At 41.3% G+C, this 18,660-nt stretch overlaps 1 protein-coding gene across 2 annotated transcripts in view; it reads right to left on the reverse strand.

Annotated features, from left to right (window-relative positions):
* tpst1 (tyrosylprotein sulfotransferase 1) overlaps positions 1-18,660 on the reverse strand; it is a 51,994-nt gene that overhangs the window by 11,209 nt on the left and 22,125 nt on the right. For both annotated transcript variants that reach the window (XM_084064404.1, XM_084064403.1), the window contains exon 3: positions 6,384-6,582. In XM_084064404.1, the coding sequence (XP_083920530.1) occupies positions 6,384-6,582 (199 nt within the window). The remainder of the gene's footprint in view (positions 1-6,383; positions 6,583-18,660) is intronic.

An 18,660-nucleotide genomic window follows, 5' to 3' on the forward strand; every position in this document is an offset into this window, starting at 1 on the left:
AAGAGGCCTGGCGTCTCAGTGGAGGGGCTGCGTCTCTCTTTAAGATGGAGAGGCTGCCAGTAATGTCTCATTTCCCAGGCAACGCATTCCACAGAGACGTGGACGGGAGAGAATGTCCTCCTTCAATCCCTGCCTGTACCCACTCTGAATCACTGTTGAAGAAACATGGCACAGTCCGCACAGCACCCGTAGAAATACACACACACGCACGCACACACACACACACACAGCTAAATTCTTAAGTCTTATCTTAGTCTTATCCAGAGCGACTTACAAGTGCGAGTAAATAGAGTGTAAAGAAAAACAATTCATTGCACACACAGATTCATATACACAACCTGGCAATTTCTCAGGTGCACATGATGACGATTGCGACACATTAAATAAAAAGAGCTGTGCAATTAATCTAAATGGACTCCTAGAGTTTCCAATTTGCAAGTGGCTGCAATTATCTATTAGCAGAGCGGCGTTTTGCGGGCGTTTCAGACAGCCACTTAAATAAAGGTATTGTGGAGCTGTGCAGAATCCCTGGCCTATAAATCATTGCCAAGAGGAAGACAAATGTTTCATTGTGTTCAAACTGAACAAAGTCACGTTCACGATTCTATTATCAAAAGGCTGCGTCTGCAAATAAATAACTAAATCCAAAATACAAGCCTCCTCAACGTGCACCGTGAGGAGCAAACGGCAGCATCTCCTGTTTCAAACCATTTGTTCACAGGGCACACCTTGTTAGCAGAAGCAGATCCTCAGGCGAAAGCCACCTTTCTGCTGTGTGCAGGAATTATGACCGAGAGAGGAGGAGAGGGGAGGGAAAGGGAAGTCCAATATAAGCCCTGCAGCTGCGTTTGATCCAGGGGGAAACACACAGTAATACCCTGCAGATGTGCACGCCACAGCACGCACACACACACACACACACACACACACACACACACACACACACACACACAAGACGGTCAGGAAGACATGTAGGATCTATTGTGCATAGCCAGACGTTAACTACAACCATTCATCAGAAAGCAGAGATGGAGTCAGGGTCTGGGAACTGTGTAAACAACCAGAGACATGGATCAGAACGGCAACAAAATATGTAAACAGAGCCACAAGCATCTCACACATGTAAAGCATTAACGCAGGCACAAGGCGCTCAAGAGCGTGGATGCATAGGCACAGAGATTTAATAAGCAAACAACAGACTGACGTAAGGTACAGTAATAACAATAGTGTATGTTGGTTTTCAGAAGACACAGGAAGAATGGAACCTGTGAGTCTGAAACTAATAAAAAACACAACCCTTTTGTTCTGTTCACAAAGACACAAGTTCTGTTCCAATTTGGTCTGCAGCTCGTGGGACCTCGTCCACTGCTGTTGGGGATCTGATCTGGCCTCCCTTCCACACAAGGGTTTACCCCCCACCCAAATAGAACAGAGGATCCATGTAATTGTTCTGAGGGGACCGGCTAGGCTGAGAACATATTTATTGCAACATATTTTCATGGAGCGAAGCAGGGGACCAAATGGTAAAGGTTCACATGTGTGTGAACTGCATCACATACAGTGGTGGAAGAAGTACTTAGATGTTTTACTAAGTAGCAATATCACTATAAAAATAAGTATATAAAGTATTTAAAAAAACGGAAATATTCAAGTGAAGTAAAAGCACCTCAAAATTGCACTTAAGTACAGTACTTGAGTAAATGTACTTAGTTACTTTCCACCATTGACCACATACTGAAGGCAATTGAGTCAGTTCTGCAACGCATCCTCCTATCAACACACAGTCACACACACTCCTCCACCCTACTCGCTGACTCTATGGTAGTCAGCATTAAGAAGTGGAGACAGGCCACAGCCTTTTATCACTTCCTCAAAGAACAACTGTGTTTCCTTTCCTCCACCACTCAGCACTTTAAACACAGAAGTGTTGCACCAATAAGAAACGGCATAGGTGAGAAAAGAGTGCAAACAGAAAGTGTAACACGATGCTTAACTGCCAACAAAAAGGAGTTAAAATGAACTCACTTCACCATACAGTACACAGTACGCTTATTAAGGAAGCACAGGCGGCATTTAGTCATTACCCTATAACAATTCTGAAGTGCACAGCCATGTGTCTGCCAATTCACTCTTGGCCGTCAAATGAAAATGACATCACCATTACCCAGAATGCCCCCAGACAGTAAACCAACCAAGAAACAACCAAGAAAATGTAAGGAAACTTTCATTCTCCCGTCTGAGTCAGACCGAGAGCACAGTGGGGTGGTGTAACCTAGCCACCTCATCTGTACAAACACGCAAGTTTCCATTTCTCTCTGTAGTCATACAGGCTTTGCTGTAACCCTGCAGGGCCCCCTCAAATACATTTCTCCCTTCCACCTCTTCATAAGAATGCTTTCCATTCGAGTCAGAACCGTCTCAACAACACAAATACGAGGTCGCTCCACAATCGCCAGCTTTATTTTCCTTTTCTTGGCCCTTTCATTTCCCCCACCCCTTCCAGGGGAAGCAAATGGAAAAAGCAGTCCATATGCTTTGAATAAATATTGGGTCAAACTTCACACGCAGGGTAGAAGACTAGACCACCTAGCACTGTACTGGAGGTATGGTGTGAGTCTCTTCTGATCCATGAATAAGAAACCCACCACCCAGTTGGACCATCCTGGACTTTGTAAGACAAATGTCAATCTCCACGAATCAGAGAGAACACAACACATTACCCTGGAAACAACGATGTTGTCAGATCAACTTCCTGGGTCTGGTGCCAAACTCTGGGTACTGAAAGATTATACTGTATCGTTGCTGTCGTGCAGAAACCTTTTATCTCCATGTTTCATCTTTTTATGTTTTTTCATGAATGAATGCCCTATTTTACACTTCGTCATATCAAAAATAGCCGAGCCTTTAAGGACGCAGCCGCTCCACTGAGACGCCAGGCCTCTTCCTCCAACAGGCAGTGTGAATTTATTTTTTGAAGGCTTTGGCCTATAATGCCAAAATAGGCACGCCAGGTTGAAAGTGGTTAAGTCTGTCTGTGGGTTTTGTGGGGGTTGATAAATATTTAACCAATGAAAAGTATTTCACTTTTCCTACTACATTAGATCCACTAGAATACAGTTTATTTTTTCCATTTCCTGAAAGGTAATGGTTTAGGACATACAAGGTGTCCGCCCGACACCGACAATATCAAAGTAATTGCTTTCCACTCTCCGACGTGCCCTTTAGCAAGAAACAATTCTTTCTATTGATCCAGTAGAGCTGCTGACAGACCAGAGGTAGAAGACTGGGCAGCTCCCAGGTGTGAATGTGTGTGAATGAGGCTGTTGAACCAGAGCAGTACAGTAATCCAAGCTCAGTCAATGGTACCCTATTATTTTTTTAATGGCCCCAAACCATTGTAACAGAGATTAGGGTTTTTTCTTTTTTCTTTTTTTTTACACACCATATTAAAATGCCTTTGAACTGACTTCTCTCTAGTTCAGTGGTACTCAAAAGTGGGGTCCAGGGACCCCCAGGGTTCATTGAGGAGGTTCAGATGGACCCTTACAGGTCTCAACGCAAGAGTTATGAAATTAAAACATTTGAGAACCACTGCTCTAATTCATCATGTGATTTTCCCGTTAATGAGTTTCACACGTTTCACTGTGTGTGGATGGGAGGGCTCCTGGGAGCCATATGTTAACCCCCACGAAGTACGAGTCATCCCACAACATCCTGTAGAAAGATAAATATCAGGAAATGCTGCTGCACCATCACTTGGGTGTTTGGACAGAAGAGCTACGGTCTGTGATGCTGGCTGGCTGTGGTCACAGCACATGGAGAGACTCAAGAACAAACACAGCAGTGAGGTCAGTGTCAACATGATGCTGATGTATGTACAGTATGCTGATGACGCATTACTGTAACTGCTGTTTGCCCAGGAGGAAGTAGTACACTAAATAGAAACACACACCTACTCATTAGTGCAATATCAATCAATGTAGAGTACTGTGTGTGTGTGTGTGTGTGTGTGTGTGTGTGTGTGTGTGTGTGTGTGTGTGTGTGTGAGAGAGTTGAGTGACTATAACAGTGTAATCAATAACAAGTCATGAAAAATGGAAACACATTGGGGCTTGAAAACTGCTGCCAATTCTATCCTCTTAATGTAATCATAACTTGACAATAGCATTTTCTTATGAGGCAGGAAATATGCAATGACTCGCAATCAATAATCTGATGTCAAAGAATTGAGGTGCTCTATGAGGGGGGGGGACATTAAATCCCTTCTAGAACAACTTCAGTCATGTTCTCACAAGATGTTGAGCAGCGAGTCTGAAGCACTCTGGCTTTACTTTGAGGTAACAACCTTTACTGTCACCTCGTAAAACACAACAGACTTGGATGTTTGCCTACTTACTATGTAGGAAAGCAGGGCTGTTGGAAAGTGCATACTCTACTGCGGTCACTTTAGCTGACACAACGGAAAAAACATTCACACTAGAATAGATATATTACAGTGAATTACAGCGGCCCTCGTTGATACTCTCGACTCAAGTCACCCGCCCCATGTTCACAAATATTTAATTCAACAAAAAAACTAACAAAAAATGAGATGCTGAAATTAAACTCTGTCTGCATGGAAGAGGTTCCTGGACGCCGTCCCGTTTACCTTGAAAGAGTTCCTGGCTGCATGCGTGGGAGTGTGGCGTCGGCCAAGCACATCTGGAACCACAGCCAAGTACAGTAGAGTCGAGGCTAAGCTCAGATGTCGCATACAAACATGCAACAACTAACATGCCGCCCTCAAAGCTCCACTCGGTTGCTTTAAAACCGATTGAACCCTAGTGTCCCAATTCTGGTCATTTCATAATAGGCAATCAAGCGGCGAAGAGATGTGGTGTGGAGGGAAAAAAGGAGTGAGCTAAGGATAGACCCCTGGGGGATCCCGGTCAAACAAGTACAGTACTACATATTAACCCATTGAGACCTGAAGCCGATTCTACATGTCTCCTAAATCTCAACAGTATTCTGAAAAACATATGTTTCTATATCAGTGGTGTTCAATCTTTTTCACGTCAAGGAGCCCCAAAATGATATGTATTTGGCCGTGGACCCCCATCAAAATATTTTGTTCCAGGGACCCCCAGAAGCAAAGATTTGAGTTAAAAATGTTCGCTTAAAAATATATATATATTCAAAGATTTGCACACATTTTCACGATTTTTCAAAAATAGCAGATCTACAAGCTCATAGCGAGGCACTCGGTGCCGCGCTATGAGCTTGTATATCTGCTATTTTTGAATAGCCCAAAGTGTAAAATAATGCTTTTTAGCTCAAATCAAAAAATGACACAGTTCCAGGTCTTAATGGGTTAACACCGTACAAACTCCACAGTCCTCTGGGCCTACACGTACAGTAAAGCCCATATACCGTCTATGCATCTGCAATACAGAGCCTGAGAGATAAAAATAAACTACTCAATTATGTCCTCTAGCTCGGGTATATGAAATCCAACGACTGGGACATGGGGGCATGTCGTCATCTGATAGCACAGCACCAGGAAAAGGATTTTAATAAAATATATTCTGTGCCAAGAATAGCAGCCGTCTTCCCAAGTCAGGAGGGCTGACAAGGAGCAAGGGCATCGCCGCTGCCGGAGCAGCAAAGGCCCAATCATAAGAGATTCCAGACTTGCCCTCTATAAATAGGATGAATCTGTGAGTCACAGACTTGATGTCATATATATAGCAGCCATGGTTTATTACGTAGCCGTTGACAGGACGGGAACATCACTCTGGATTTGGCAGTAAACTAGAGGTTTAACAAGTTGAAGTGATAATGATTTTCACAAGGCTATATTTATAACCAGGGAGTAGATTTCAAAGACATACAGTATGAAATCATCTGCAGAATGCATATGATGGAGTGCTCATATGTGGCTCCTCCAGTTAGCATACACTGACTAATTAATCAGAGTTGGTGTGGGAATTTGTGTCCTTGTGTCACATGTCAAACCATCTCTGATGAGTGACTTTGCCAACTTTTAAGCTGAATCCTCTCATTCTATTGTAACATGTCACTTTCAAATGTTTTTTGTGTAATGAGAACTTGCTCTCTAGGTGCAGGAACATCTCTGCCAGCCTATGAAAAAAAACAACAGCAATGTTTTAAGTAGGCTGGCTGTTGAGCCTAACTGTACTTAACTGTATGAATGACACTAAAGTAATGTTTTAACGCATATGATAACATTGATAAAGGTAACTCATTCAAGCTTAATTTATTCTCCATTGCACAATGGCGTCGTCTGCTGAAAATAACTGATTTTCAGCAAGTGACACGTCATACTAACTACGGGCTACAAATTAGGCTTTAGGAGTGTGTGGGCAGAGGTCTTTAACACTCACCCGTCGGGTATTGTCCAGGACTTTAGGGTCTGGTCTGCCATAGTTAGGGGGGTTGGCGTGGGGGTCGTAGCCCAGCCTGGACAGCATTGGGGCGATGACAGGCATGTCCCTCAACACATCAGCAGGGATCTTACCCACCCACTTGGATAAGGCCTCCACGTTGACTGGCTTGATGACCTGGTCTGTGGACCGCTCCACCCTGTCAGAAGAAAAACGGATACGGTAGCATTAGAAATCTTCATTTAGCATCTGAGCGGAGGATCTACTTCAAAAGGTATGTATCTTTTAGCATAATTAGCAGAAATCTATCTTTATTTGTCATTGTGTAGTTTGTGTAGGCAGCATGTTTCCCAGTTGTTTATTTAGCAAACATTCTCATTTATCTGAAAGACCGCCACGTTGTTAGCATCGTTAGCACAGCTGGTACTGGTTCCTAATGATTCGTCACGCTACACTTCTAATTGGCAGTCATTGGATCATGGGACAGTTAAAAGATGGCCTCTCAGCAGCAAGAAAAAGGCTCAACAGTTAACTTTATTAATTCTATAGTTTTGTTCAAGGCATTGCACTTTAATTATGAAATGAATCAATGTCAAGAATCTCAGTAATGGGGAAGTGCATCCTTGTATGTTCAAAACAGTTACTTCTCAGGAAATGTAAAACAAAATAACCTGTGTAATGTAGTCATTATTCAGTCACAAGCCATTGTTGATACTTTTCATTGGTTAACATTTATAAAACCCACAGACGAACCACTTTCAACCTGCATCCCTATTTTGAGCATGTCGTTATAGGCGCAAATCTTCAAAAATAACCTGAGGCGAAGTCTCTTCTTAAGACTCATTTCTTTTCAATGGCCTTTGATCACACCTGACGTTATTGTACTTATTTCACTTCAATTGTGTTTTTGATGGTATGTGGGTGGACATGCATAATGTTTTTGTTGATGCTTTTATTTTACTGTGTACAGCACTTTGGTCAATCTCGATTGTTTTAAATGTGCTCTATAAATAAAGCTCGATTTGATTTGATCTACAAGCTCACGTTTCGTGATGCCTTCTGAGCTTGTAGATTGGCTATTTTTGCACAACACTGTCATACACTGAAGTATAAAATAGGGCGTTCATTTATGAAAACAAAAGGATGATACAAGGTTTCTGCCCAACAGTGACGATACTCTCAACTAAGTACCCAGAGATCCCGCTCCAGGAAATTGAAGTGACAACCTTGTGGTGCCTTTGTTTCTGGAGGATTTCAGGTTTCAGGGCTGAGAATTCCTTCCTTTTATACATCTAGTTGATTTAAAATGAGTAATATTCCACCTATGGCCTTTACCCCCAAAAGCCAAGGGTTGCAGAGCGATATGAAAAATGGATCAAGCATTATCTCACACACCCAGATTAATTATTCATCATGTGGAAATGAAATATTCAATAAGCAGCTGGGTCAAACATTCTGCACAATAGGTTTTGTTTCCTGGACTGACTAACATTTACCAGTCATGTTTTCTTATGTTATAGGACAGGCACAGATCATTATTAATCACATGATTTCGTGCATACATTTTATGAATCCCAAATCTACAACAGGCCTCCCTCATTGTGATTTGTACAAGAGCAAGTCCATATGGTGAACACATCACACAACACCATTATGTGTGTGTGTGTGTGTGTGTGTGTGTGTGTGTGTGTGTGTGTGTGTGTGTGTGTGTGTGTGTGTGTGTGTGTGTGTGTGTGTGTGTGTGTGTGTGTGTGTGTGTGTGTGTGTGTGTGTGTGTGTGTGAAAAGATACAAATAGAGAAATATTTAGTACCGGCATGACTCATGATGGGAAGGTGCCATTAGTCTGACAGTCCATTGTTCCGAAGTACAGTTTGAATATTGGGATGTAAAAATAATGCACTCTAATGCCGGAACTAATGGGCAGCCATCTATATGGGAATGACAGAAATGTTTGTTCTTAGAAATTCATGTTTTGCAGTAAGGACTGAGGTCGGTGTGATGACGTCACCTGAATCCCAGGTTTTTATTGTTCTTAATGTAATCTGGCGTTTGTTTGGGTGCCCCCGAGCTAAGAATACTTTTCATGTAGTTAGCTGCCAACCATTGCACAGAATGCACACATTGTCTATGTACTTTGCATTGATGCCAACAAAGGGGTCAGAGACTTTACTTAACACGCATACATGCAAGGCAGGCACGCACTCATGCACGCACAAGCAATACTAATGGAAAAACAACATACATTCATTCTTGCCCTCGGCAGATTTTATTGAGTACTCGTTGCCATTTGCTGAAATAAAAGCCTCTTGTGTTATATGGGAACCAATATAACACAAGAATGCCCTTAGCATCACATTCAGGTTCTCTCCACACAGTCTCTATCTGCACTCCCAAGGATCTCCATCCATGTAGTCTACTCCCTTGCATACCTCAATATGGCAATTCACTTTCCCCTAATCCATTTACTTTGCAATTGAATCTTTACACTGTACGGGCATACTCCTGCATGATTAATAGACCGGGCTGGTTTTGTCATCTCTGGAGGACAGAGGAGGCTGTTACTGAGAGACGGGCCGCGGTCCAAACATGCACTTGCAGACAAATGGGGAGGGAATCACTTTAGGTAACTCCACATAGAGCCAAGAGGCTGCTAAGTGTTGACGTGGAACATAAACTGATATAGACAGGGCTCGGTGGACGCGCCTAGCCGCTCTGCTACGTGGGGTGAGTGTGATCCCATGGTTGACACAATATCAACAGCAGCAGCCTGACAAATAAACCTAGAAATCTGTCTCCCGGAAAAACAACACTGACCCATTCACTCATCAGCATCTCCAACGTCAACAGTCCTTTTTAGTAGGGGCTGCTAAGTGAAAAATCGTTACGCGGCGGATAAAAGCATGAAATTTGATACAGATGTCCCTTGGGTCATCCTAAAACATCCTAGAAGGGGTGCCCAAAAAAATCTTAAACAGGAAGTGAGTTATGGACAAAATCCAAAATGGCCACCTAAACTGTTGACCGTTGACTCAAAAGACACCAAAAGAATCTCCAAAAAGCATAACATTTGGCACACATGTCCCTTAGGTCATCATAAGACATCCTACAAGGGGTGCCCAAAAAAATCTGAAACAGGAAGTGAGTTATTGACACAATTGAAAATGGCCGCCTAGTGTTGTCGATTGACTCAAAAGACAACTAAAGAATCTCCAAAAAGCATAAAATGTGGCACACATGTCCATTGGGTCATCCTAAGACATCCTAGAAGGGGTGCCCAAAAAAGTCTTCAACAGGAAGTGAGTTATTGACAAAATTGAAAATGGCCGCCTACAGTGTTGGCGATTGGCTCAAAAAGCCTATAGAATCTCCAAAAAGCATACAATTTGGCATATATGTCCCTTGGGTCATTCTAACACATCCTAGAAGGGGTGCTCAAAATAATCTGAAACAGGAAGTGAGTTATTGACTAAATTGAAAATGGCCGTCTACAGTGTGAAAGATGATGCAAGATACCTAAAGAATCTCATAAAAGTATGAAATGAGGTACAAATGTCCCTTGGGTGATCTGAACGCATCCTACAAGGGGTGCCCAAAGAGGTTTTAAACAGGAAGTGACCGTCTAAAGCAGTTGACACAAAAGAAAACATAAAGGGACGTCTTAAAAGTGTACCATTTGGTACGTACATTGAGTGCTTCTTAGTATATCCAAGAAGGGGTTATTTATTTGTTTGTTTGCTTGTTTATTAAACTTTTTAGGAAGGGACCATGTTGAAGAAATTCTAAATGGCTGTTTAAACAGTTGACCGCGGCAGTCTGCATATTATGCAGACTCAATATGACAGGTTATGCAGTTTTTTTTTTATTTGTCAGGAGATGGTAGAGATTGCATAGCTTTCAGGCTTCTGGACCAAATGCCAGATTGGCAAACTGCTCGATTTGAATGTTGTAGCAGTGCAGCCCGTGGGGGAGGAGTGTTTTCCATTGAGAGACTATTAAAACTTTTTTTGGGCACCCCTTAAGATGCATTCAGATCACCCAAGGGACATTTGTACCAAATGTCATGCTTTTATGAGATTATTTTTTATGAGTGTCTTTTGCATCATCTGTCAACACTGTACACGGCCATTTTCAATTTAGTCAATAACTCACTTCCTGTTTCAGATCATTTCAGGCACCCCTTCTAGGATGTCTTAGGATGACCCAAGGGACATGTATGCCAAATTGTATGCTTTTATGAGATTCTGTAGTTGTCTGTTGAGTCAATCGACAACACTGTAGGAGGTCATTTTCAATTTTGTCAATAACTCACTTCCTGTTTAAGATTTTTTTGGGCACCCCTTCTGGGATGTCTTAGGATGACCCAAGGGACATGTATGCCAAATTGTATGCTTTTATGAGATTCTTTAGTTGTCTTTTGAGTCAATCGATAACACTGTAGGCGGTCATTTTAAAATTTGTCAATAACTCACTTCCTGTTTAAGATTTTTTTGGGCACCCCTTCTAGGATATCTTAGGATGACCAAAGGGACATGTGTGCCAAATTGTATGCTTTTATGAGATTCTTTAGTTATCTTTTGAGTCAATCGACAACACTAGGCGGCCATTTTCAATTGTGTCAATAACTCACTTCCTGTTTCAGATTCCTTTGGGCACACCTTCTAGGATGTCTTAGGATGACCCAAGGGACATATGTGCCAAATTTTATGCTTTTTGGAGATTTTTTTGGTGTCTTTTGAGTCAACGGTCAACAGTTTAGGTGGCCATTTTGAATTTTGTCCATAACTCACTTCCTGTTTAAGATTTTTTTGGGCACCCCTTCTAGGATGTTTTAGGATGACCCAAGGGACATCTGTATCAAATTTGGTGCTTTTATCCGCCGCGTAACGATTTGGCCATTTTATGTGGTTAGCAGCCCCTACTATTTCTAATTGTTGCCACCAAAAGGGCAAATACACAGTGTTTAATAATATAAAATATGTTAAGATGAACCTTTACTGTTCCTTGGAGGGAAATTCAGGTGTCATAGCAGCAACAGCAGTGAGAGTCGAACACAGTAAAGGTTCAGGTTAGAGTAGGAATCAGGAACCAAACCAAAGTAAATGATAATGAAAATAAATACAATCCTGAGCTACTGGCCCTAGATCTCTGCATTGGATCTTGGAATGAACAGACTGTCTGTTGGAATGTACAGCGACAGTCTTATCAAGAAATATAAATGTACAGTGAATATATGTATGAATGCATAATCTATTCCTATACATCTATCGCCAGTGACTATATAAATGAATATACCATTATGTACAGTCAACACAGTGAGTATACAGGTGGATATGAAGTATGCACTGTCTATGAATGAATACATGTAAAGTCAAACAGTGGTCCGGGGACCACTGTCCCCGGACCACCAGTGGTCCTTGAGGAGGTTCCAGGTGGTCCCCAGCTAAATGAAGTTGGTAGCCAAATGGACCTTTATTAGATCTTTAACTCTTGATAGTGTAAAATGAAACGGTCCATTTGGTTTCATTTTACGCTCTCAAGAGTTCAATTATTGTTTAAACGTATGCATTACTTGAATTCTACACAAGAAGTCTACACAATTAGAGTGTACTGTAAAATAATTGTTATTTTGATCAATGTTGGCCTGTTATCTGTCCTATTGGTACCACATCAATACAGCATGGAATTGTGGACAACATTGTATCCAACGAAAACAAAACATTCAAAGTTTTGGGTCTGAGAGGCTAAATCTCATCAAATGGTGAATCCGTTACTCAAATGGCGAATAAATAATGGACCTTGATATGAAAAGGGTTGAAAACCACTAGAGTAGAGCTGGTTGCCTGTCGAAGTGTGAGCAAGACACTGAACCTCTAACTGCCCCCGATGAGCAGGTTGGTGCCTCGCACGGCACGCTTCCCTCCACCGTCAGTGTGTGTGAATCAAGCCCCCAGAACCCAGTGTTTGCATTGAAGCGCATTGGACATGCTGGCCATTCATAGGTACTGCAGCTTAAAACGGCTGGGGCCACTGTAAATGAACGAGCAAAAACGGCTTCGACCAATGGGCTGGACTCACGAGCTTTGCACACGAGCTTGTCACCTCTGTGACGCAAAACGCGACACTGATGTGACGCAGAACGTGTCACAGTGGCCCCAAGGACTGGCCAGTGCGCTTTGTGATGAGCAAATGAGCTTATGCTATTTGCTATGAATATTTAAGAGACCATCATCAACACTCCTCAGGGTGGTATTTGCATGCATTGCATATATTTAAGTTAATATGCTTTTAACCTCAGTGTCCTGGAGGAACAGCAAGGAACAGAGTACACCCTTACACATCAACTTTTGCAATAAAAATGTAATAAAAACCCACGTTGACAAGAGTGGTTTGGAACAAGAGAAATGATGGAACTTGTGGGAGAGAAATGACCAAAAGTACAATGACCCTGATGGGTTTCTCTATAATGAAGATGTCAAAGTTAAGATAACCATTGAATGACGATGGACCGGATGTTGAATTAATATACATGATTTTTTTTAGATACGTGATATAACTTGAGTTACCGAATAGAACAGGGCGCCAATCCTCGATTGAACTCAAACGACGCGGCCGTCCTGTTCTATTTTGTCACCTCATTACTTTAAATGGCGCGCACACACACACACCCACACACACCCACACCCACACACACCCAAGAGGAGCTGGGGATCAAACCAGGAACCGTCCAGTTCCCAAATGGTCACTCTATCCCAGAGCCACTGCCACACCAGCACCAACTGCAAATTACAGACGCTCTCTGGTTTCTAGCTCTTCATGCTCCTAAAAATGGTTTAAATACTTAAATACCATCTCAGGCCATTATAATAACATAGATCCTAAATCTGAGTAGTATTTTTAAAGTGTGTTTGGAGTTAGATAAACCACCAACGCCAGAGACAGACCTCTGGAACACAAATAAAAGGAGGCATACAATAGATGGACATGAATATTAAAATGTCCTCATGCAAAAAAAAGATTGCACCACCCACACACCCAGTGCAGGCATTAACCCTTTAAGACCTGGAACGCATCTGTGTCATTTTTAGATTTCTTTGGGCTATTAAAAAAATAGCAGATATACAAGCTCATAGCACGGCACCACGCTATGAGCTTGTAGATCTGCTTTTTTTTTTTTTTAAGCGTGAACATTTGTGCAAATCTTTGATTACATATTTTTTAAAGCGATTTATTTTTTACTAAAATCTTTGCTTCTGGGGGGTCCCTCTGGAACAACATATTTTGAGATGGGGGTCCGCGGTCAAATATATAATTTTGGGGTCCTTGACATGAAAAAGTTTGAAAACCACTGATATCATAGCAACATACGTTTTTTCTTAGGATTTGTGTTAGGATGTAGAAGACATTTGTAGAAGCAAAGATTTGAGTTAAAATTGCAGATCTACACAAGCTTGTAGATCTGTTATTTTTGAATAGCCAAAGAAATCAAAAAATGACTCATATGCATTCCAGGTCTTAATGGGTTAATGTAGGGCTGGGCAATTAACTGAAAATATATCAAAACCCATATTTAGAACAAATCTAGCTCATGGAGGTTAATTGATAAATGGAGATCATTGGAATGTTTTTCTTTACCCAGTATTATATTTTATTGTACAATGGTGGCATACAAACATTTAGAAAATTGAAGATCAACAAGTTCACAACGCATCACATTGCCACGTGTTATAAGTTTGAAGATCTGCCATTTTCACTATATAGATTTTCAAAAATAACCATTCATTAGTCGTAATTGAGGTAAAAGTTTTAAATAATTGTGATTTTGATATGAAGCCATATTGCCCGGTCCTACAATAATGTCTGCTGGGGACGTTTCTACTAGTTTTGTATTAGCTTTGTATGTGTAGAATAACAATAACACCAAGATTAAAAAGTTTAAATGCAAGCGCGTAGGCAAAAAACAGACGATATCACCAATAAAAGATAAGCATGCACACTGCCACTTGCATGGTCAAGAGTAAAGTTTAATGTAAAGCAACGTTTCGGTCGTGTAGACCAGAGGTCTTCAACAACAGGGGGTCCGCGACCCCTAGGGGGTCCGTGGAAGTACTGCAGGGGGTCCGCAAAATTGTTTCTAGATTAGATTTAAAAAATATATACAATATATAAAGAAATAAAACATAAAAAATGTCCATTTGTCTTTAAATATGTATGTTTAAAATAAATCATGATTCTGTCCATTTTGAATAGCTTCTATACATGATTATTGTGCAATTGACAGATTGTTGATAGTATTGACATTGGTTCTCAGTTAATAAGGTCTGTTTATAAATGGCAGTGGTACGGACACCCTACTCACTGTACCTTGTACATGTACTGTATGTTTAAAATAAAAGCATGAATATATTAATCTGTCTATTATTTGAATAGCTTAGTATTGAATGCACAATAACATGGTATGTTTATACATATGAAACACAATTTTATACATAATTATACAATATATGTTGTAGCACCCACACCCTACAAGGTAGGGCAGTGTTATTCAACTGGTGGGCCGCGGGCCAAATCCGGCCCCAGCGGAGCTTTCTTGTGGTCCCTGGAACATATATGTTCCAATGTAAAATGAAATGCAAAGAATTTTTGGTTGTACAGGATGAAAATTTAGAATTTTGGTTAGCATGGAAGCGTCTCATATACCGTAAATGAAAGTTTTTTTCATTCGTTTTGAGCACCCGGGTAATAAGAGCACAATCTCATATGATGTGTTTGTCCATCTTCCATCTTCTCCTAATGCATCCATTAGCGTGTATGTGTTAGTTTTGTGTGGACTCTCCTTCCAGCTTCCATCTTCATCCACTTCAAACATCATATGAGCTTGTGCTCTTATCACCTGGGTGCTCAAAACAAATGAAAAAAACGTTCATTAATACGAGACGCTTTTATGCCAGGGACCCGTGCACAGAACACACTGACATATCTACTTCCTATTTTCTCAAAAACAAATCACCAAGGAGTAAGGACTGACACAGAAATGTTCCTATCAAACATCAAAATGCATGAATGCTGTATGAAGCAGGCCCTAATAAGTTACCATAATGGACATAATGTGTCCATTATTGTGTCCTATCAGACCTATAGCACACAACAAACGGTTTTGTTGTCACAGTCTTTGTGGCCCCTGACTTCCAAGTCATTTTACAATTGTGGCCCCCTGCCTAATCTAGTTGAATATCCCTGAGTTTGGGGGTCCCTGGCCTGTAAACATTGAAGACCGCTGGTGTAGACCTTTCTCAGGCATGATACAAACAAGCTGACATCGTCTCTGAATACATCCAGATTATTAGCTTTGTATAAAATGAGACAAACCCCTCTCCACAGGTCACATGACCACTTCCCTTCAGGCCTGTGCTCTTAATGGCCTCTCAATTATTCATGGCAGGGCCTGATGCTCTTCTCTTCTATCTGAGGTGGTGTTCTATATCGCAGAGGGCTGATAGGACATTAAGACCACCATGGCAGCACCGTTATGGGAGGAGGGATCAAGTAAATAGTGCAGGTCTCTCAACTAGTCAAGCCCTCCACTAAAATCAAGTAATTGTTGTTAATGGTAAGAGGAGGTCTCGTTCCGGAGGTGGGGGCCTGGCTGCCCGCTGATTGGGAGTGCTGGGCAGATAGGGACCTGCACACCACAGGGTGGTGGAGGGAGAGCGGGTGGTTTTAGTGGGCACTCTCTTATGCCAGGTGCCATGGGACTTCGATTTAATGCAATATGAGTGAAGTACTTGAGGGAGGGTGGGGCTCCAGTGTTTGCAATGGTAAAATGCACCCAGGCTGCCCTGAAGGCCTTGTGCGGCAGCCCTCCTCATACATAAAATCATATCAGTAGCCATTTAGAGATGAGGTATGCTGACGCGTCTCTCCCTCAAGGCTCCTCTGACTAATGACCAGACTGACAGAGTGCCACGATAAGAAACTGGACTTTTTGTAAAGTCAGCCTTGATGTAAGAGGAAAAAAAGCCAGATTCCCCACATGGTATTTAGTTTTACAAAATTTCAGTCCCAATTTAAAAAATAGTCTGGATTGATTCCACATTTTTGTGTTTGATTTATTACTTTGTTTTGTTAGGCTATATGAACACAGAGAGCAAAGACCTTGGATGTGCTTGGCCAGTAAAGCGGATTCTGATTCTGAAAACGCATGATAACACTGAGCCTTGGTTTTATCTGTTCTGTGTGTAAACAAAACACTGACGGGATGTCTAGCCTAAACCTGGATGCAGACTGGGATGTGAACGGTCTCTCTGTGTCTCTACGTTTAGAAATGAGAAAACATTTTCAAGAGCTGAGCTGGAAGTGTCAGACCTGATCATGCCTGCTGTTGGATAACCCCACTTTGTCAGAACAATATACAGAGGCTTGGCTCTCTGTGACTTCATATCTTGAAGGCATAGACATTGCAATACTGTAGACATTTTGTATTATTATTCATTCTTTTGTGTTTTTTTAGGATGGTAATGCCGGTCTGTCCGTCCAGCCAACACTTTAGTCTCAAACAAGATATCTCTGGCCAGATTGCCATGAAAATGTATTTATTAAATTACATTTAAATGTATTCTTTTTTTCGAAATGAGGTTGCATTTTTACTATGAATAAAAGCATCAACCTGTATGAATACCGCAGTATTACTAAATTAACTAGTTTAGTATGTGAAATATTTTTTTTTTTTTACTTCAGACACAAATCAAAATGAATACACCATTATGTACTGTATCAATGACTTTTGAATGTCTCCCTCAATGTTTGATACAAGGTTATATTTGGTTGTGTGTACAGTGAAATAATGATTCGCCAATAAAATCCATTTTATAATATATATTTGTTCTTATAGAATGATTCGAATATGAATATGAATTGTCATCCAAATGATTGCTTTATTTAGCTTCAAGGTCATACAAACTAGGGTATGTTTTGAAAAATGGTCAGGCTAAACATGCCAGACCACCAGTATGGTCTTTTAAGTGGGATGTAACCACATTAGCCCTGGCGTCCCTATTCTGGGCATATCACATAATAGAACATTAGGCGAAAATAGCAGAGCTGCTACAAGCTCACAGCGCATTGTGTTGTGAACTTGTAGATCAACTATTTTCGGCAAATTGATTTGGTGTTGAGGGACAAAAGGAAGATACCAAGTGCACACCCTTACGGGACCACAGTCAACAAAGTATATAGGGTTTAAGTGGTTTAACTTTCTCCAAGCCCAACTGTAGTGTACAGACATGGAGAACTAGTGTCTCCAGTTCCTGGCTCTGATTAAGAGCCCTGTTTATTACTATGTTATGGAACTCAATGTGCTTGTAGGGTGATGTGTGTGGTCAGATATGCCTGGAACCATGCCTTGTCACTTCGCCACTGTGTTTCTACTCATCTTTCCTTCTTTCTCTCAGCCTCTTCTCTTTCCACTTCCGAAATGCAAGACCGTCGGTCATAGCAACATATTATATACCATACCAGTGCCAATACATGTTCTTGTTTATCCAGCTATATATTGTAGATAAACAGGTTCGATATCTTGGTGTCACGGTTCTATACCTTTTCGATACCAAACCGCCTCCCTGAAATGTCCTTTAATTTAATTGTATTTCATTTGTAATTCATTAAAACATATTGTACATATTTGTAGTTTTAACTTTGAACAATATCCAACTTCTAGGGTTCTCAAAGTGGGGTCCGCGCACCTTTGAGGGGGTTCCAGGGGGTCCCCGGCAAAATGAGTTAATATAGCATCAAAATCACTTTAACCCTTATATACATCGGCTATTTGAAAATCTAACAAATGTGAACTTTTTCGTTGCACATTACATTCAAAGTGGGTTTAAAAAAAGCACTGTGGAAGCCATTAAACTGTTCACCATTCAGGACGTTGAGATAAGAAAAACAAGCGCTCCTCTTCCCCAACACTCCACTGAACGTGGAGTGGTGTTGTTGTGAATGGGTATGGTGCACCAGGTTACTATGGTGGTGTGGAAACTCTGATTTTAGTTTTGCATAAAAATTAAAATCAACATATTCCGGTTCATTACCATATTCGGTACACCCTGTCGGCTCCAAGCAAGGAAGGGGTTCAAGTGGTTAAAAGGAACATTTTGTGATTTTGTGGCAAATCTCAAGGGCCCTTGCAGTTCAAGCTCTCCAGTGTTCTAGCCCCATGGCTGAAGAGCTCTCAAGTGTCTCAGCAGCATCTCAATGTGATCATTGAGGTTCTTCATTTGGTT

The sequence above is a fragment of the Gymnoscopelus microlampas genome, assembly GCF_963454915.1.
Source record: "Gymnoscopelus microlampas genome assembly, chromosome: 8".
NCBI lineage: Eukaryota > Metazoa > Chordata > Actinopteri > Myctophiformes > Myctophidae > Gymnoscopelus > Gymnoscopelus microlampas.